This window comes from Geotrypetes seraphini, chromosome 3 (assembly GCF_902459505.1).
Source record: "Geotrypetes seraphini chromosome 3, aGeoSer1.1, whole genome shotgun sequence".
Lineage (NCBI taxonomy): Eukaryota > Metazoa > Chordata > Amphibia > Gymnophiona > Dermophiidae > Geotrypetes > Geotrypetes seraphini.
The window spans coordinates 358,302,121-358,322,766 of NC_047086.1; the positions used below are offsets into that span (position 1 = coordinate 358,302,121).

General features: G+C 41.2%; 1 protein-coding gene across 13 annotated transcripts in view; it reads left to right on the plus strand.

The window, feature by feature from the left end:
* The window catches only part of MARK1 (microtubule affinity regulating kinase 1), a 229,325-nt gene that overhangs the window by 178,956 nt on the left and 29,723 nt on the right, over positions 1-20,646 (plus strand). For all 13 annotated transcript variants that reach the window (XM_033936869.1, XM_033936872.1, XM_033936868.1 and 10 more), the window contains 2 exons: positions 12,591-12,784; positions 16,968-17,068. In XM_033936869.1, the coding sequence (XP_033792760.1) occupies positions 12,591-12,784; positions 16,968-17,068 (295 nt within the window). The remainder of the gene's footprint in view (positions 1-12,590; positions 12,785-16,967; positions 17,069-20,646) is intronic.

The following is a 20,646-nucleotide window of genomic DNA, read 5'->3' on the forward strand; positions in this document are numbered from 1 at the left end:
AGGGAAATCTTGCCTTACCAATCTACTATGTTACTCTTCAAAGGGGTGAATAAACATGTGGATAAAGGTGAACCAGTTGATATTATATGTCTGGATTTTCAAAAGGCGTTTGACAGAGTACCTAATGAAATTAGAAAGTCATGGGATAGGAGGTAATGTCCTATTAGGGATTAAGAACTGGCTAAAAGATAGAAAACAGAGAGTAGGGTTAAATGGTCAATATTCTAATGGAGAAGAATAGATAGTGAGGTTCTCTAAGGATCTGTGCTGGGACCGCTGCTTTTTAACATAGTGGGATTCCCCGAGAGACTCTACTGGGACTGCTGCTTTTTAACATATTTGTAAATGATCTAGAGATGGAACTAACTAGTGAGATAATTACATTTGTTGCTTTCTCAAATTTATTCCAAAGTTGTTAAATTGTATAACTTCATGGTGCGACCACAACTCAAATACTGTGTGCAATTCTGATTAAGAACATAAGAAGTTGCCCCCGCTGAGTCAGACCAGAGGTTCATCTTGCTCAGCGGTCCGCTCCCGCGGCGGCCCATCAGGCCTAGTGCCTGAACAGTGGTCCCTGATTAATTTTGTAACTGACCTCTAATCCCATCCCTATAATCTACCTTTACTCTTATCTGTACCCCTCAATCCCTTTGTCTTCCAAGTACCTATCCAAAGCTTCTTTGAACCCCTGTAGCGTGCTCCTGTTTATCACATCCTCTGGTAGCGCGTTCCATGTATCCACCACCCTCTGTGTGAAAAAGAACTTCCTGGCGTTTGTTCTAAACCTCTTCCCTTTCAATTTCTCTGAGTGCCCCCTTGTACTTATTGATCCCCTTAATTTGAAAAATCTGTCCCTGTCTATTTTTTCTATGCCCTTCATGATCTTGAAGGTTTCTATCATGTCTCCTCTAAGTCTCCGCTTTTCCAGGGAGAAAAGCCCTAGCTTTTTCAGTCTGTCAGTATATGAGAGGTCCTCCATGCTCTTTATTAGCTTAGTTGCTCTTCTCTGGACCCTCTCAAGTACCTCCATGTCCTTCTTGAGGTACGGCGACCAGAACTGAACACAGTACTCCAGGTGCGGGCGCACCATAGCACGATACAGTGGCAGGATGACTTCCTTTGTCCTGGTCATGATACCCTTCTTAATGATACCCAACATTCTGTTTGCTTTCCTTGAGGCCGTGGCACACTGCGCCGATGCCTTCAATGTTGTGTCTACCATCACTCCCAGGTCTCTTTCAAGGTCGCTCACCCCTAGCGCTGATCCCCCCATTTTGTAAGTGAACATCGGGGTTTTTTTTCCCTATATGCATGACCTTGCATTTCCCTATGTTGAAACTCATTTGCCACTTTTTGGCCCATTTTTCCAGTGTTGTCAGATCTTTTTGGAGATCTTCGCAGTCCTCCATGTTATTGACCTTGCGATATAGTTTGGTGTCATCCGCAAATTTAATAACCTCACATTTTGTTCCTGCTTCCAGGTCGTTAATGAATATATTGAATAGGAGCGGTCCCAGCACCGACCCCTGTGGAACTCCGCTCGTGACCCATTGCCAGTCTGAGTAATGTCCCTTTACTCCAACCCTCTGTTTCCTGTCCGCCAGCCAGTTTTTGATCCATCCGTGGACCTCCCCTTGCACCCCATGGTTCCATAGCTTCCTTAGTAGTCTTTCGTGTGGCACCTTGTCGAAGGCTTTTTGGAAGTCAAGGTAAATGATATCTATGGATTCCCCTTTATCCACCTGGCTGGTTACCCCCTCAAAGAAGTATAATAAGTTCGTGAGGCATGACCTGCCCTTGCAGAAGCCATGCTGGCTCGACTTTAGCTGCCCATAGTTGTCGATGTGTTCCCAGATGCTGTCTTTAATCAGTGCTTCCATCATCTTTCCCAGGACCGAGGTCAAGCTCACCAGCCTGTAGTTTCCTGGGTCTCCCCTTGAGCCTTTCTTGAAGATGGGCGTGACATTTGCTATTTTCCAGTCTTCCGGAATCTCTCCAGTTTTTAGGGATAGGTTGCATATTTGTCGAAGTGGCTCAGCTATTTCGTTCCTTAGTTCCTTGAGTACCCTTGGGTGAATGCCATCCAGACCTGGCGATTTGTCGCTCTTTAGCCTGTCTATCTGCCTGAGGACATCCACCTTGCTCAACTCTAGCTGGACCAGATTTTCATCCTGCTCTCCTTTTACGATCTCCTCGGGCTCCGGAATGTTGGTTGTGTCCTCCCTCGTGAAAACTGATGTGAAGAACTTATTTAGCCTATCAGCTATCTCCTTTTCCTCTTTTACCACTCCCTTTCTGTCCCCATCATCCAAGGGTCCCACTTCCTGTTGCTTCCCCTTAACGTACCTGAAGAATGATTTGAAGTTTGTTGCTTCCCCTGCCAGTCTCTCTTCATATTCTTTTTTTGCTTTCCTAACCACTCGATGACACTCCTTTTGGTGTTTTTTGTGTTCCTTTTGGTTCTCCTCTGTTTTGTCCTTTTTCCATTTTTTGAATGATGCTTTCTTGTCACTTATCGCCTTTTTCACTGCATTTGTTATCCACACTGGGGTTTTTGTTCTATTTTTTTTGCACCCTTTCCTGTACTTGGGGATGCACAGGTTCTGTGCTTTGTGCCCTTGAGTATGGTCCAGGCATTTTCTTTGGACTCCATCTTCCTTGCGCTGTCGTTGAGTTTCTTTCCCACCATTTTCCTCATGGCATCATAATTCCCTTTTTTGAAGTTAAGTGCAGTCGTTGTAGTTCTTTTCACCTTTGATGATCCAATTTTTAGCCTGTACTGGATCGTGTTGTGATCGCTGTTTCCTAGTGGGGCTAGTACCGCCACCTCCTTAGCGGGTCCCCCTAGTCCGTTGAGGATTAGGTCAAGAGTGGCATCACCCCATGTTGGTTCCGTGACCAGCTGTTCCATGAAACAATCCCTCGTGACCTCCAGGAATTTGGTCTCCCTCATGCAGTTTGAGTGCCCAATACTCCAGTTTAATCCCGGGTAGTTGAAGTCTCCCATCACCACCACACTTCCGCTTTTGCATACCTGCCTCAGTTCAGCCTCCAGATCCTGGTCGATTTCTTCCGTTTGTCCAGGTGGGCGATAGTACAGACCCAATTTTATATCTGCTCCAGTTCCTCCTGGTAGCTTAACCCATAGTGATTCCAAGTCGTCCGCCCTTACTGTTGTTTCCATTCTGGTTGAAGGTATGGAATCTTTTATATATAGCGCTATTCCTCCACCCTTTTTGTGTGACCTATCTCTCCTGTAGAGTTTGAATCCTGGTAAAGCCACATCCCATTCATTGTCATCAGTCCACCACGTTTCTGTGACTCCAATTATGTCTAGGCCCTTTTTGCTGGCTAGGATTTCCAGCTCTCCCATTTTAGCCCTTAGACTCCTAGCATTAGTGTATAGGCAAAGTAAGTCCCGTTTGTTCGCCTTTCTTGCTGTTTTTCCTCGTGGTTTGGCGCTCCTGGCCCCCTCGTGAGTTGCCAGATCCCAAGCCTCGTCTCGGTCATCCTCCTCCTGTGGTGTGTCTGTTTCGTCCTCAGCCTGTTCCCCTGTTTTTGGTTGTCCCTCTGGATTCCGTTGTTCTCTATTAGTGCTGCTTGCCAGTTTTATTTGTGCACAAGACCCCTGCAATTCTCCCTTAGGTCCTTTTTCAAAAAGTTCCCACTCAGACCTGAGCCCTCTTTTACAATGTCCTTGCTCAATATCTTTGGCCCGGGTCCCCTGCATTGCGTCCTTAGGTTCTTTTTCCAAAAGTTCCCTCTCAGTCCCGATCCCTTTTTTACAATGTCCTTGCTCTATGTCCATGGCCCTGGGCCCCTGTGTTGTATCCTTAAAAAAGATATAGGGCTAGATTCACTAAAGGATAGTGAGTCAGTCGCTGTTGGCTGATTCCTAGCCAATTTTAAAACAACAATTGATTCACTACAATGGCCAATCAGGGACATCATTAGACTCTTCCCTAAGAAAGTCCCTAATTGGCTGAGGCGCTCCCAGGCCCCTCCTAAGGGAGAAGCCCGAGGTGCCTCAGCCAATCAGGGCCTTAGGCCCCTCCCCATGCATCACATGGTGCACCGGGTCGTGGCCTGAGGCTGCAGTTTATTGTCATTGGAGGCTTGGAGCAGGTGGGACTGAGCACCCCTCCTGCTCCTAACGTTTTTAAAGGTATGGAGAGGGGGTGGACCTGGCCTAGCCAGCCCAGCTAAAGGTATGGGGAGTGAGGTGGGCCAGGCCAGGTTTGCGATGACAGGAGGGAGTTGGCATCCCTCCTGCCATATTCATTCGCGCATGTGGAGGGGGTGAGTGGGTGGGTAACGGCAGTAGCGGGCATCAGTGCAGGGGGGATTTTTTTTTTGGTTCGGGGAGTGGGGCACCGTCGGGTTAAAACCACAGGCTCACAATGCGTTTTGCAGAATATATAAAAAAGGAAAAATTCATTTTTTATATACTTCGCTAAAAGCTTAGCGAGCCCATGGTTTTAAAGGGCAGGAGAGTCGGCAAGGATAGAAGTGACTGATCTTCAGCAGTCGCTTTTTTCTGATCTGCAAGCCCAATCGGTGTTGGAGAAATTGTTTAGCGAATCGCTGCCTTCCAAAATTTGCATAGCATTTCCCTTATTTGCATGCACGGATCAGATTGGGTGCTGATCGGACCGGGAAGAAGGTTAGTGAATCGGGTCGCAAAAGGGTTGCAAACTGATCGGTACACAATCGGTTTGCTTAGTGAATCTAGCCCATAGTAACTTACTGGGTAACTGACCCAACCTCTTGTTATGTAATCTGACCTTGAACTGAATAGGTAAAGGTGGAATAGGAAACCTGATTAACATAACATGTAGAGAAGGGCAATGAAAATAATAGGGGATGGAATGACTTCCCTATGAGAAAGGTTAAAGTGGCTAGGGCTTTTCAGCCTGGAGAAGAAAAGGCTCAAAGGAGATGATATGATGTCTATAAAATACTGAGTGGAATATAATGAGTAGATAGGAATCACTTGTTTACCCTTTCCAAAAACAATAGAGCTAAGGGGCATGTGATGAAGCTACTAAGTAGTAGATATAAAACAAACTGAAGAAAATATTTCTTCACTCAATGTGTAATTAAACTTTGGAATTCATTGCCAGAGGATGTGGTAAAATCAGGTTAGCAGAGTTTTAAAAAGATTTGGATAATTTTCTAAATGCAAAGTCTATAAGCCGTTATTAAGATGAATTTGGAAAAACCCACTGCTTATTCCTAGGATAAGCAGCTTAAAAATTTATTTTACGGAGCAGTTTACCGGACTGGAGGAGAGCTGAGAGGTGTCCCGTTGCTGGTCCCGAGTGCACAGCGGCGGCTTCCTTTTCCTGGTCGGCGGCGCTGACAGGCACTAACAGAGACGGACCCCTGACGTCATTGGGTCCGTCTCCGACAACTTAAAAGCACCCGCTGCTGTAGACACACTGGAGCAGTTTACCGGACTGGAGGAGAGCTGAGAGGTGTCCCGTTGCTGGTCCCGAGTGCACAGCGGCGGCTTCCTTTTCCTGGTCGGCGGCGCTGACAGGCACTAACAGAGACGGACCCCTGACGTCATTGGGTCCGTCTCCGACAACTTAAAAGCACCCGCTGCTGCGGTTGCGGCCGCAGCCGCGCGGCCGCAGGGCATGGCCGAAGGGGCCCCTTGGGTGCCCCTTAGGAGCCTCGTGGAGCCCGGGAGCCGGCAGTGGCAATTTCATTTGGGGTACATAGACCCGGATCGGATCCTGCTTCCTATTATTGGATCTAAGATGTTTATTCCATGTCTACTGAAGTGAGGGCGTCGTTGAAGTTTTTCTTTCTTAATAATGCCGAAAAGACGAGGAAGGAACACCGGAGGAGCCTCCCGGCGACCCTTAACCCCAGTGGTCACTATTGATGATTTTCTCCGACGCCTACAACGGGAACAAGAAGGGTCGGGCGCTAGCTCGTTGGGGATACCGCCGGAGAGTAGTGCGGTGGGTTCCCCTGAGCATGATGTCACTCTTAGCCCCGACGTTAGGACACCACCCCTCCAACCGACGCCGCAAGCTGCCAGCTCTCCACGGGACCAGAATCCACCTGAGGAGGTGGTTTCTTCTTTGTCCACAGAGGCTAGTATGGAGGGCTCGCTGAATATGACATCGGGACTTGCGACCGGGACAACAGAGGTTGGAGGAATACAAGACGTCACTGAGGTAAAGCTAATTTCAGAACATTCAGATACTACACCATTACAACTTTTCTCACCTACAAAACCTCCTACAGTCACACTCGAAGCATTATGGGACTTGGTAGTGAATCTGGGGAATTCCTTAAATCCTCAAATAAAAAGTTTGGATAAAGAATTAAAAGAACAAAAGGAAGAAATAAAAGTTTTAAAGCAGGATATGTTACAATTTAAAACAGAGACACAAAATACAAATAAGGAGTTAATGCTACTGAAACAAAATCAAGATATGCTGGTTAAAGATAATATATTACTCAGGAAGAAGTTGGAAGTGCAGGAGAATAATGGTCGAATAAATAATTTGAGATTTATAAATTTTCCAAGAATCCTGTCAACTTCTCCTAGAGAAATGGTGAAAAGATATTTTATGGAAATTTTGGAAATTCCTGAAAACTCCTTACCTCCTCTCACAAGAGTGTATTACCTACCTGCTAAGCCCCAATTCAAAGAAGGAGAAAAAATTGAGGAACCCCGGGAGAGGTCATTGGACATTTCGGCTATACTGGAACAATCGGATAGAGAATTGGCTGTCCCAGCTACTCTCTTGTTGTCTGTTGCTTTGGCTCCAGACAGGGATTGGATATTAAAACTTTTCTTTAAAAATAGATCCAAAGACTTCCTGGGACAGCATATTCAGATTTTCCCTGATGTCTCTAGAGAGACTCAAAAAAGAAGGAAAGAATTTTTAATTCTAAAACCTGGAGTGACACAAATAGGGGGTATTTTCTTTTTGAGATATCCATGTAAATGTGTAGTTAGATATCTATCATTGAAGTATATATTTACAGAACCATCTCAACTGATTAGCTTTCTCTCAATGAAACGTCTAGAAAAAGGAATAACAACGTCCATGGAAAGTTAGTTTCCTGCACTTTAGTCAGATAAGGATTTTTCTTGTTTAATTAATTTGAATTATATATGTTCTACTCTTAATTATGGATCCAATAATATAGAGGACTAGTGTGAGATCAGTTAGATTAGTATTTCCTTGAAGTAAATATTAATTTTGTAATTTTATTTCTTCTTTTGAGCTCACTTTACTGTACAAGATGTATATGCTTGGAAATATTGTAAAAAATTTATAAATAAATAAATAAAAATAAAAAAAAAATAAAAAAAAAAATTTATTTTACTCTTTGGGATTTTGCTGGGTACTTTGTGACCTGGGTTGGCCACTGTTGGAAGCAGGATACTGGGTTTGATGGACCTTTGGTCTGTCCAAGTATGGCACTCTTTTATTACAGAAGCCTAGGGCAAAATCCTAACTATTCAATATTGTCTCATCTGAATCCTTAGGGATAACATTAGATATCAATCAAGAGACGACAGCAAATATTTCTTTAGATCGAGTAGGAGCTGATTCGATGATAGTATTAAAATAATCCTTTTTTTTTTTTTTTTTTTGCATTTTAAAATCGTAATATACAATGTAATTCATTGAGAAGCACCATGGTACTTGGTGCAAATTTTAAAGAAGTACTTATCAAATCGTTCCTTGTGCTCACAATCAACAATGAGGTTATCGCTTGAACATTCACATGAGGTACATTATAAAAAAAACATGGATGGCAGCAATCTCTGTGGCTGAGCTTCGGCTATGGAATGCTTTGAATGGCTTATTGAGGCTATGTAAAGATCTGAAATCTTTTGAAAACACATTTATTTGTTAAAACATTCTTTTAAGTCTATACTATTACTACTACTACTATTAATTATTTTTATAGCACTATCAGATGCACGCAGCACTGCACAGAGTCACAAAGAGTAATAAAACAGTCCCTGCTCGAAAGAGCTGACAATCTAAACAGGCAAGACAGACAAACAGGATGTCATGGATACAGTTAAGGGGAACTATAGGATGTTGTATCTTGTTGGGTTGTCTGTTGTTTGTGAAAGTGCATTGTTAATTTGATTCTGGATTTGGATATGTGAACTCTGTAATCTTCTTAGGTTATAAATGGACTAGAAATTTTTTAAATAAATAAATTAACTACAACTTCAGATTATTGTCCCTAAGGGTGACTCTAGAGCAAGGGTGTCAAAGTCCCTCCTCGAGGGCCGCAATCCAGTCAGGTTTTTAGGATTTCCCCAATGAATATGCGTGATATCTAGTTGCATGCACTGCTTTCATTGTATGCTAATAGATCTCATACATATTCATTGGGTAAATCCTAAAAACCCAACTGGATTGCGGCCCTCGAGGAGGGACTTTGACATCCCTGCTCTAGAGGGTATTTCCTCTATTGTCATTCACATTGCCTAAGAGTATGTTTAAGAATCTTAATTTCTTCAATAAACCAAAAAAAAAAAAAAGATTTCAAAGGTGCAACAGTAGCAAGAGAAGCCAATAAAGCAACATTCCAAAAATCCACAGCTTGCAAGACATCAAGCGACTCAAGGATTTTAAATTTCATATCAGTGTTGATATCAGATCTTTTTAATCAAAACAGTCTTGCTTGAGCTTGGGCGGATTCACTCTTTCTAAGCCATAACTTTAAATAAAATTGTATAGCACAATGATCAAACTACATGACCTGCAAAACCTCATCAGTCCTAGCCCTGTCAATTGTGTAGTCTCTGTCAAGGTGGAGCAGTATCTCGTACGCGGCCGGCTCACAAGCCTCCACCCCCCAACGTCAATTCTGATGTCCCGAGCCCGGGACTTTCTCTCCAACATCAGAATTGACTTCGGGGGTGGGGGGGGGGGGGGGAAGGCTTGTGGGCTGGCTGCTGCATGCACCATGGCTCGGAGTTGGGGGGGTGTGGAATTGAGTATGTTGGCTCCGGGTCGACTTCAGGGGTGGTACAGGAAGCAGGGAGGCATCCCCAGCCGCAGCGGCTTCAGCAGGGGGCAGGCAGAGATCCCAGCGGGAGGCAGGGAGGGATCCCTTGTGGCAGCCAGGCCGCAAACCCCCAATAGCCGGCGCTTACCGTGTTTTGCGAAACACTGCTCTAGACAGATAAGCTTTAATGTCCGCTTCAGCGGGCAACAATTGGGGCATGTAGAGCTGTTTATAATACTGAGTAAAAACCTGTCCAATTTTGTGTGATTGTCTGTAAATATTCCCCCTGTAGTATTTTATCATAGTTATATGATTCCTCATTTGTCTCTGCTTTAATTTATATACCAAAAGTAAGCTTGCCTTATTCCCCTCTTCAAAATATTACTGGTGCATTGTTTGAAGGCGAACATGAATAGTCCCCAATTCCATCATATGTAGCACCTTCCTCACTTTCTTCAATTGTTTTAGTGTCCCCCTTCTTTGATCTCCCTGCTTATCGAGTGTTCTTCCAATTGTGCTAATTGCTGCCTTAACGTTTCCTGCTTCTGTATATGTTCATTTCTCTGATATGCCCCCAAAGAAATGACTCCCTTTCATCACTGCCTTCAACCTTTCCCAAAACATCTGGGGTGACACCTCCTGTATGGCATTATGCTGAATATAATTTTTCAAGTTCTCCTCTAGCTATTTAACATTATAAGAGTCTAGAAAAATGCCATCATCCAACCTCCAATATCTCTTTCCATGTGATTCTCAATTAGGGCTCCTTTTACAAATGTGCGTTAGGGCCTTAACGCGCAGAATAGCATGCACTAAAATGCCACGCGGGCTAGCCGCTACCGCTTCCTCTTGAGCAGGCGGTAGTTTTTCAGGTAGCACGCGCTAATCCAGTGCATGCGCTAAAAACGCTAGCACACCTTTGTAAAAGGAGCCCTTAGTCTCCCAAGATATACAAACTAGGGAATGGTCAGACCAGCATCTGAGCTCAATGACGGCATCTCTCACCCAGAGCAAGATATTTTTAGTAACCCCACACCCATCTATTCTAGAATAGGTGTTATGAACCCAAGAGTAGTATGTATTCCTGACCACTCGGGTTGAAGTGACGCCATGGGTCCACTAGGCCACTTTCCACAAAAAGGTTTTTGAAGCTTTTGTGATCTGCTAGACCATATTGAACTTCCCACTATTAGTTGGCCCTCTATTTCTGATCTCAGTAATAGTTTAAATTCTTTATAAAAAGGATCCTGCTCTGAATTGGGGACATGTATGTTTACCAAAATGTATAATTCACCCATCCAATTCCACCTTCGATATCAAATATCTGCCATTTTTGTCTTTTATAAGTTTTTCAACTTTAGGATAAAGAGAGCGCTAAAAAAAAAAAATTCTATCCCATTTGTTCATTTACCCAACCTATTGGAGGCCAAAAAATGTGGGTAGTTCAGGTGACATAAGAGATGTTCAAGTTCTGCTTTAAATTATGTTTCTTGAACAAAGTCCACTCCCACTTGGAGTTGTTCTGCTTCCTTAAAAACTAACTGTCGTTTGAGAGGGATATTGAGACCCCACACATTTAATGTCAACAATTGCCACTTTTATTACCCAGCAGAAATCACAATCACTCTATCAACTGTCACTCCACATTCATTCTTACCTCCCACATTCGTACAGCAATCCCCTAGCATGTGCATCCTGTTCGCCCTAGCTACCTTCATAGTCTACCTCCCTTCATTAGGTCCCTTCATACCCCTATTATTCCCCTTCTTCCTCCTCCCTACACTTCCATATTAACTGATCACCTATGGTCTTCTGGAGGAAGTCCCTCGTTTCGGTGTCCTCCCCCCTGATTATTACATGCTGGTGAAGAGCTGTTCATCCTTAACCAAATTACCTTAGCTCCCTCCCTTCCCCCCCCCCCAACAAACCTTAAGTCAGAGGGTGCTAATATTATCTAAATCTCAATCAAAGTCTGCATCATTATACTCCTTTCTGAGTCTTTGCATGATTGCTCAAAGATTCATCTTTATCCACCTAGATAGGAGTACAGACTAGCCCAACAATCTTCAAGCCAGATGCTTAAGAGGATGTTTGAGTCTCAAAGCTACATTGTATCCTATGACCCTGATGTTTTGCCTGGTGCCACTGTTAGGAAAGGGGGTCCCTGCATCTTGCTTGTTCAGGCCTCTGCTTGCTCTTCTTAGGGTCCCTTCATAGCTTTGCTTCCCAAAGCACTGCTTGAGCTTCCTGAATAGTAGAAATCTTGTGGGCTTTATTTTGCAAGACAAACTATATTCCAAATGGATAAGCCAGTGATAACGAATGTTATGGTCGATTAGGCATTTTGGTATATCTCTGAAGTCTTGCCGCTTGCATAAAATTATGGCTGACATGCCCACAAAGTTCTCCACTTTGGAGCCCCTCCCACTGTATGTGACCGACCTTTCTCATAACTGCTAGGATGCGCTTCTTTACAGGGAATCATAGAAAGTGGGCTAACAGATCTTTTGGGTGTCCCTGGATAGACGGGCCAATGACCCTATGCACTCTATCAAAATCCATTTGTGGAACCTCCAAATCTGGTTCCACCTCTCTCAAGAACTTTTCGCATACAGCCTGCATCATTTTGATGAGCAGCCTTTTTGAAAGTCTGGCAGTCCCTGCATATTCAAATTATTACAGCACATTCTGTTTTTTTGCCATCCTCAATTTTTATCAAAAGTTCCTTTTTTTTCTAGCAGATCTCATTGTTTCTGTAACTCTGAAATATCTTCATGGTTAATGACCATTTCCTCAAATTTGCCTAGCCAAGGACCCATGTCTTCCACTGTTTTCCGTAGGCCATCAACATCTTTATGGTGCATGATCTGCATGGTAGCCTTCAGTTGTTAATCCAGCTACAATGCTCCATCCATAAAACAGGTCTGGCCTTGCATTCCTCCTCCCTGACACGATCCAATGCAGAGGCCATCGTCTCGTCTATGTCTGGGCGCTGAGCCTCATGGTGCGAGTCCACAGGAGCCACTCCTTGTGAATGATAAGCAAATGCCTTTAGGTCAGTTTGGTGTTTTTTGCTAGTCATGATCCCCAAACATTATATTCTCTCTGAGCACCACTTGGAGGGGGCTACGCACTGGGGGGTGAGGACAAGCTTGAGATTCAGTTAGCCATCTCCTTGATGACATCACTTCCTCCCTCCAAAGAAAAAACCTTTTCTCTAACTGTAATTGGTTGCTGCTTAGTTGTGTACTAATTACTTCTTTTTTTTTTTTAAATATCTTGTCCAACAGAGAATTTTGCTTAGAATTTTATATTGTTAGAAATTCTTATTTCACCTTATGTTCCTTGATTTTAACATTTTTAATTAAATTAAACTTTAGTAATTTTCTGTAATTTTATTTTCTAAGAAAAAGGTCATAGTTGAAAATAATTTTGTGATAAATGCATTTACAGTGTTTTTTTGAGAAATAGTTACCTGACAGAACCTTCTTGAAAGCATCTCACAGTCAATAAAAACAGAACTTTCCTTACAGTGTATAAAGATGTAAGAGCTTTTTTCCCATCTTTTTTACAACTGGCAGCTGGCCCATCTATTCCTCCTGCTGTATCCTACACAAAACGGGCTCAGGCAAACAGCGTTGAAAGTGAACAGAAAGAGGATTGGGACAAAGATGCGGTACGTAAACTCAGCAGCACAACCGTGGGCTCTAAAGGGGAAGTGACAACAAGCCCACTTGTAGGACCAGAAAGAAAGAAATCATCCACTGTTCAAAGTGTAAGTTTTTATATAGGTTATGACTTATTCACTAAGGGCCCCTTTTATCAAACCGCAGTAGAGCTTTTTACCACGGACTGGTTAGATAAATGCTCTGATGCTCATTCAATTCCTATGAGCGTCGGAGTATTTACCTCACCAGCCTGCGGTAAAACGCTCTACCGCAGTTTAATAAAAGGGGGCCTAAATTGGAACACAAGTTACTGTCTTTTCTATTTGTATTATATGAAAATCAATAATGTTTGAGAATATAAACTATGCAGATGACATTTCCAAAATAACCCCCCTTTACAAAACAGCGCAAGTGGTTTTTAGTGCCAGCCAGCGCACTGAATGCTCTGTGCTGCTCCAACAGTCCTATGAACGTCAAAGCAACACAGAGCATTCAGCGTGCCAGCTGGCGCTAAATTCCTCTTGCGCAGTTTTGTAAAGGGGGGAGGGGTAAATGAATTATAAATACTGTATTTATTTTGGAAATGTCATCTGCTTAAAGACATATACATGTATAACATTTATTATTTGTTAGATTAACCACCTTTATAAAGATTTACTGAATGTGATGTTCAACAGATGTAGCTTGATATGGTCGATGCTCATTGTAGCATGAGCATAAGCACAGCAAATGATCAAATGTCAAATGTAATTCACATTTAGAACAATGAGGAAAACTTGGAACTAGCCAAATTATAATAATAGCAGTGATATGAAATTTTGTCACTATCCTACATGTTAAACAGCACAATAAAACATTCAGGACCTGATATTCAAAAAATGTGTGTCCTATTTTTAGCCAAGTTTAGGAGACAAAGTTTTCAGCTGAAAATTAATCTTAATTTAAGAGATTAAAATTTATGCTTATAAATTTATGCCTGTCTTTCCTGTATCTAGATATATGAGCCTAATGCTGAAAATCATTAATAAACGTATAACTTTTTTCCATGCCCTAAATCTACCTTTCTACTATCCACTTTTTATGCTCCTAAATTTATATTCAAAATTTCACTTAACTCTAGTAAATTTTGAGAAGCCAATTTAGGCATAACTCTTAAAGTCAGGAGCATGAATCCTTTATGAAATAAATATTTGAGTGCCTAATATTCATTGTCAACATAATCTAATGGAACATTTTAATGGGCAGCAAACTAGTGGAGCAGTTAGGACATAGAGCCCCTAAACCACTGGAGATAACCGGCAGACTCCCGCAGTCTGCAGCGAACCTGTTTTTTTTATAAATCTTTATTCATTTTCTTATATTACAACAAGTGTTTTAAATAAATTCATTATAAACTTGAATAATCACACTTGATTAACTTACAGATTAATATCAAATTTAAAATTTCTTTAGAAAATCAATATTTTATAAAGTTATAATATTATGTAAGAAATTTAAATTAATATAATTATTATTGAATATAATAATTTCCCCTCCCTCCCTCCCTCCCTATCAATACTGAATGAGAAATCTTTATTCATTTTCATATGTTACATCAACAATATAAATTCATACTAATATTTCAGAAAACTAAATTTATATAATTCTTAGTTAATATAATAATATCCCATCCCCTCCCCCCTCCCTTCTATTCAGTAATACATGAATAAAATTTTTAAATGCTATTCTTTCCATATTTCATATTATAAATCAAGTATTAATATATTATATAATATTTAGAGATATGATCCCTTTTTCTTCTAATCCAATTCTATACATGGGAAAATTAATCATTCTTTACAATATTCAGTTAATGGTCTCCATATTTTTTGAAATTTATCTATATGTCCTTTTTGTGTTGCTATAGTGAGCTCCATTTTGTATATATGACATACAGAATTCCACCAGAATGTATAATTTAATCTGTCATATTTTTTCCAATTGAATGTGATTTGTTGTATTGCTATTCCAGTTAAAATAAAAAGAAGTTTGTTATTACTTGATGATATTTGACTTCTTGCTCTCATAGTTGTTCCAAATAATATGGTATCATATGTCAAGGCTACCGGATTTTCTAACATCCTATTTATTTGGGGCGAACCTGAAAATTCAGTGTTAGTTCCATATCCAGCATCTGGCTTTGAATTTCTGGTCTATTTTTGGCCGGTTGAGAAATAGCTGGCTAGGCCAGTATTCAGCAGCCAAATTAAATTATGACATAGTCGGTCACCGGCCAATCTGCTAAGCTGGATATTCAGAGGGAGATAGCTATCTATTTTCCACTGAATATCACAGGATAGCCAGCTATCTCCGTACAAATAGCTATCACGGGATAGCCAGTGATTCTCCGCACAAATAGCAAGCATATAATTTACATGCTATTATGCTGAGAATCACCCATAAAATAAAAGTTGCTCCCACTATGGGCATTTCATCATACTGGCGAGATTCTTAAAACTCGCTGATATGATCCGGCGAGTCAATGTAGTGCCCATAGTGGGAGCAACTTTAATTTTATGGATGATTTTCAACATAATAGCATGTAAATTATATGATTGCTATTTGTGCAGAGAATCGCTGGTAAAGAGCAGGAGGTACTGTGCTGAGCGATTGCCAATCCCACCCCCCCTCACCTGATGCTACCTGGAACCCCCACAACACCCTGTAAAAGATTAGCAGAAGGAAGTAGGCATCCCTCTTACTGGGGAGGTTGGGGGGGATGATCACCAGCGACAGGAGGGAGTGGGCATCCCTTCTGGGGGGGGGGGGGGGTGCCAGGGGACCACGGCGGTGGGAGGAAGTGGTCATCCCTCATGCCGGGATGTTGGGGGGACCCTGGTGGTGGGAGGGGAGTGGTTATCCCTCCTGCCGTCCTTCAATTTGGGGGTCTTTTTCTTTCTTTTCTTTAATTTGCGGGGGAGGGGGGTGTCTGAGCTGTCAAGCCTTACTTTCCTGTCAGTGCCTGAGCCAATCAGCGCTCAGGCACTGATGGGAAAGTAAGGCTACGACAACTCAGACCTTCTCGGAAAATTTTGCCCGCAAATTTGGCACAACGAGATTAGGGAATCACCCGGCGATGATAGAGAATCACCTGGAGTGCTCCCTTAAATATTGATGAGTCAGTTTTAGTACCATTTTAATATTAATGCCCTGGTGTACTGCATTTGCATGGCAGAGTCAGAGACTGCTAGGAAGCTAAGAAAAGGCCATTCTGATAATCGGCCAGTAAAATGCTGGCACGCTAAACCGGTTGGAACTGGTTTAGCGATCATCATTAGGGGCATGGTAAGTTTTGAGAATCTGACCGAGAGCCATTTGGCCGGCTAAATATCGGCCTCATAGTCAAACAAGATAGGAAAGACAAAGACATTTGGATAACAGCGCCTTAAGCCTAAGTTAGTGTGGTTAGTGGCGGAGCGGGACTTAGTCACAATTCAAACTTGCATCCTCTGGATCATGTCTCTGTGCCTGAGTCAAGAGGCTACCCCAGCAGACATTACTTAAAATTACAATTTATCCTTGGTCTAGCTATACAATTCTAGTTAGGTGTCCTGCTATAGACGCAATTACGGCACCTACACAGTAGACACCTCCTGGTGCCTACTTTTTTATCAAGGTTTTAAATGACGTGGTCAATTACCACATTGATTAAAGCCAATTAAAACAATTTAAGTTAGGTAGCGCAACTTAAGACACCTATTATAGGATCTATCCCTAAGTGTGCATTCTGGTCTTCAGAACTACAAAGGTTTCTCAGCATAACCTGGGCTTGCAGTTTAGGTTAGGAATTTTTTTAAATGGAAAGAAAAAAGACAAAAACAGTGACTTCTGGATTGACTCATTGGCATGCCATAAAATCTCTTCAATGCTGCCTGGTTTAGGGTGCACAAGACAATGGTTTCCAAATCTCTTCTACTGACCCCACAGCTGACTACTTTTTCAAGATATCTTCAATATAAATATGATATATTGTACTTAAAGTATTCATGAAGGAAAATCAAGTGTGTGTTTATAAGATTATATGTATTTTTCTGATACACTTGTTGTAATATGAAAAAATGAATAAAGAAATTAATTTAAAAAAAAAGATATCTTCAATGCAGGAGACAAATTTGCATATACTGAGTCCCCAGTGTCTACAGTCGTATCACATGTAGGTTCACTGTTGATGCATTTAGATGATTGTTATACTTTCATCTTCCTCTGTAGCTTGTAGGTGGGTCTATAAAACAGTTTTCCTTCATTCTGCAGAACAATTTGTTGCCTAGTGGTGGAATGGCTCGAAGGAACACATATGTCTGTGAACGCACGACGGATCGGTATTCTGCAATACAGAATGGAAAAGATAGCAGGTACTCCACCATATGATATCACTTTACCCGGACTGACATTCATAAAGGGGATTCTGTTTGGAGGATAGGTGTATTGGAACAGATGATTCCCTTCTTTCCCAATAAAAAGAATTCCAGTGTTATCATTTTACAATGCCCTATATATTTTGCATTAAATGAAAGGGCCAGGTTTCTTTTGATTGATTATCATTATGCACTGCATTTCATGCAGATTTCGTACATGTGCGTCTAGAGCAGGTCTGAGAAAGTCACATAAATAGAGCCATTCTGTATCTATTGTGTATACAAAGGGTGGGGGTTTTACAGTAGTCTTACTAAAGTACAGCAGAGCACTTAAATTGTTGGGGCTAAGACCATTCCAGAGAGTGAACGTTACCACTTGGCTGCTCTCTGTGGAGTTTGAACCACCTATTGCTCTGTTCTATTCTTCTTTCTCCGTTCTATTTAGAGATTGTTCTTATACACACCAACCTTCTCCATAAGCTACTCTCTAATAGTATTGTTGGGGAGAAATGAGTCAAGAAAAAAGACTGAAAAAAATCTATGAGAATGTTTGAAGGACTAATTTTTTCTTTTTGTCAATTTTAACTTTTTATTTAATTACAGTTACATATTATCATCAGGTCTACTCCAGTATTAATCTAGTCAGATATGTACAATGTTCCTTAAAAAATTCTTAACACATGAAGATTATGAATGTCTTTGATTATCCTAACTTTCCCTTCTCCTGTCACCCCCAACACTGGGAGAAGTGGCCTAGTTGTTAGAGCTGTAGCCTCAGCATTCTAAGGTTGTGGGTTTGAGCCCAGTGCTGTTCCTTGTGACCCTAAACCCTCTATTGCTCACCGGAACAGATAGAGAGAAATGCATGATTACCTAAATGCAAAAAACCACTTAGACAATCTCCATTGATAGGTGATATATAAGTAACAAATAAACTTGAAAACTTAGTCCTTTATATGAGCACATTTGTCTCATATCTAATTGGGTTTGTCTTGATGAACCAAGGCAAGAAATTCATTAGAATTCTGTAAGGTTATCTTCTACATGTATAAATCAAGGTGAGCCTCTGTCCAGAGAAACTGTCGGAACAGAACCTAACGACACCACATTTTGGAAGAAACTGAAAACACATCTTTTTGATACCTGAACTCTACATGAATCTAGGTCAGGGTTGGGCAACTCCGGTCCTCGAGGGCCAGAATCCAGTTGGGTTTTCAGGATTTCCCCAATGAATATGCATTGAAAGCAGTGCATGCAAATAGATCTCATGCATATTCATTGGGGAAATCCTGAAAACCCGACTGGATTCTGGCCCTCAAGGACTGGAGTTGCCCACCCCTGATCTAGGTCCAACTACCTCAATCCCTCTTCCAACCATGCCGCTTCTCTCCAACTAATAAAGATCTTCACATGTTAAATCCTTCCATCTCTACTTGGACCAAAGATCCAAGTAGAGATGGAAGACCTAAGTAATATTCCCCTACATAGACCTAAGTAATATTCCCCTACATAGAAATAGTTCCCTATTATTAAGAATTTTCAAACTAATGTCTAGGTATTGTCCTAATCGCAATCTCTCATTAAATCCCTCCACTTTACCCTCCTTGATCCTTTTGTGTTCTAAAGTATTTTCTTTTCTCACTGTAAGTCGCCTTGAGCCTATATAGGTATTGCATGACGCACAAATACCGGATTAGATTTATTAACCACTAGCTTCTGTGAGCAAGAGTTGCCTAAGTTTGAGAGAGAAATGAGCCTGGAGGACATTTGATCCAGATAATTTAGTATCAAATTATATGTTTCCAAAAGATTCTAGGTCTTTAGTAGTGGCAGAACAGGTTTCAGTCTGGAATCTGGTTGTAGGTAAAGAGTTCAATAATTTAGTTCCCTTGAAGGAAGTGAAAATTGGTGGTAAGAAGGGTAATGCTTGGTAACATGAAGCTTTGTGATTGCAAAAAGCAAGAAAAAGAGAATGGGATTGGCAGAAAAACTGGACTTCTATTACATTAACTAATTATAGGTACATCTTAAGCTTGTTGAATTTGCAAGCTAAGAAAATTATTACTCAAGTTTTATTAAAAAAAAATAATGAGTATCTAACTGAGGTATTATATCAGGTGTTTAGAGACCTAAAAAGGTTGAATGTAATTTGGCTGATTTTGTTGTAAAGAAAATCTCAGTTTTAAGGGAGGTATTTTTAGTTAAAGATAGAAATGTGGGAACATGTATGGATATGAAAGGAATGTTGGTGGTCTATTCTGAGATGCACTTAGAGCATGGGTCTACAGAGATGAAGCAGTTAAGATCTGCGCCTATAGCTCAATTGTCAACTTTTAATTTAAGATTTCCCATGCATTTTGCAAAATTGTAGGCAGCTTCTTGACCAGCTACTACTAATTTAGACCCTATTCCATCTAAATTGTTGAAAGATTCATTGAGATCATTATATTCTTTCCTTTTGTGTACGGTAAAAGCTAGTATAGTTTCCTACTGGTGGATTTTTTAAAAAGCAATGGTTAGGCCGATTTAGAAACATAAACCATTACTAAAGGGGCTTGTGGAGAACTATAGATCTGTATCAACATTCTGCTTCTGGCTAAACTTCTAAAGAGCAGAACATGAAGCAGGCCAAACAATGTGGAAAAATGCAGTTTATTAAATCAAGCACCTGACATGCAGAAACACATGTTGAGAGGCAATGCTGCCACTCTGTGGAATTGCCTTCAAATTGTGTTTGTGTGAGAAATCTGCTTTTAAGGGGAAATTTGTTGGAATCCCCTTTTAGCCTTGACCCCTTAGGGCAAAATGTGGCCACATTGAGTGCTCAAATTTAATAAACTGCAATTTTGCACATTGTTTGGTCTACTTTGCATTCTGCTGCTTGTGCTTGCTTGTGGATAATCGCCTCATGTTTCATGACTTAAATTTCTAAAAAGGGCAGTTTCTCGGGCATATTTTGTTTTGTTTTTACAACTGAAAGATTTTATAGATGAAAAGGTTTGTTACATCTGCGTCAATCATGATTTCATTTATCCCATAATATTGAAACTATTTTGGTATTTTTGCTACTACTAATAATCTCTTCTATAGCGCTACTAGACATAGCAGCGCTGTACATCAAAACACAGAAGAGAGTCCCTTCTCAAAAGAGCTTACAGTCTAATCAAGACAGACAAACTGGACAATAAGGTGCTTCAATAAACTGTGCTCGGGTGGAGGAATTACAGAGGAAATGATAAGACAGATATTGGTGCTGAGAAGGTGAGTTGGAGTTTGGAATTTGAAAGCATGTTCAAATAACTGAGCTTTTAGTCTGGATTTGAATACTTCCAGAGATGGAGCCTGACATATCAAGTCAGGCAGTTTGTTCCAGGCATACAGTGCAGCAAGGTAGAAGAGACAGAGTCTGGAGTTGACGGTAGAAGAGAAGGGTACAGATAAGAGAGACTTATCCAATGAGCGGAGTGTGGGGAGAAAGGAAAGATACTGAGGAGCTGTGGAGTGAATACACTTGTAGGTCAGTAAGAGGAGTTTGAACTGTATGTGAAAATGGATAAGGAACCAATGAAGTGACT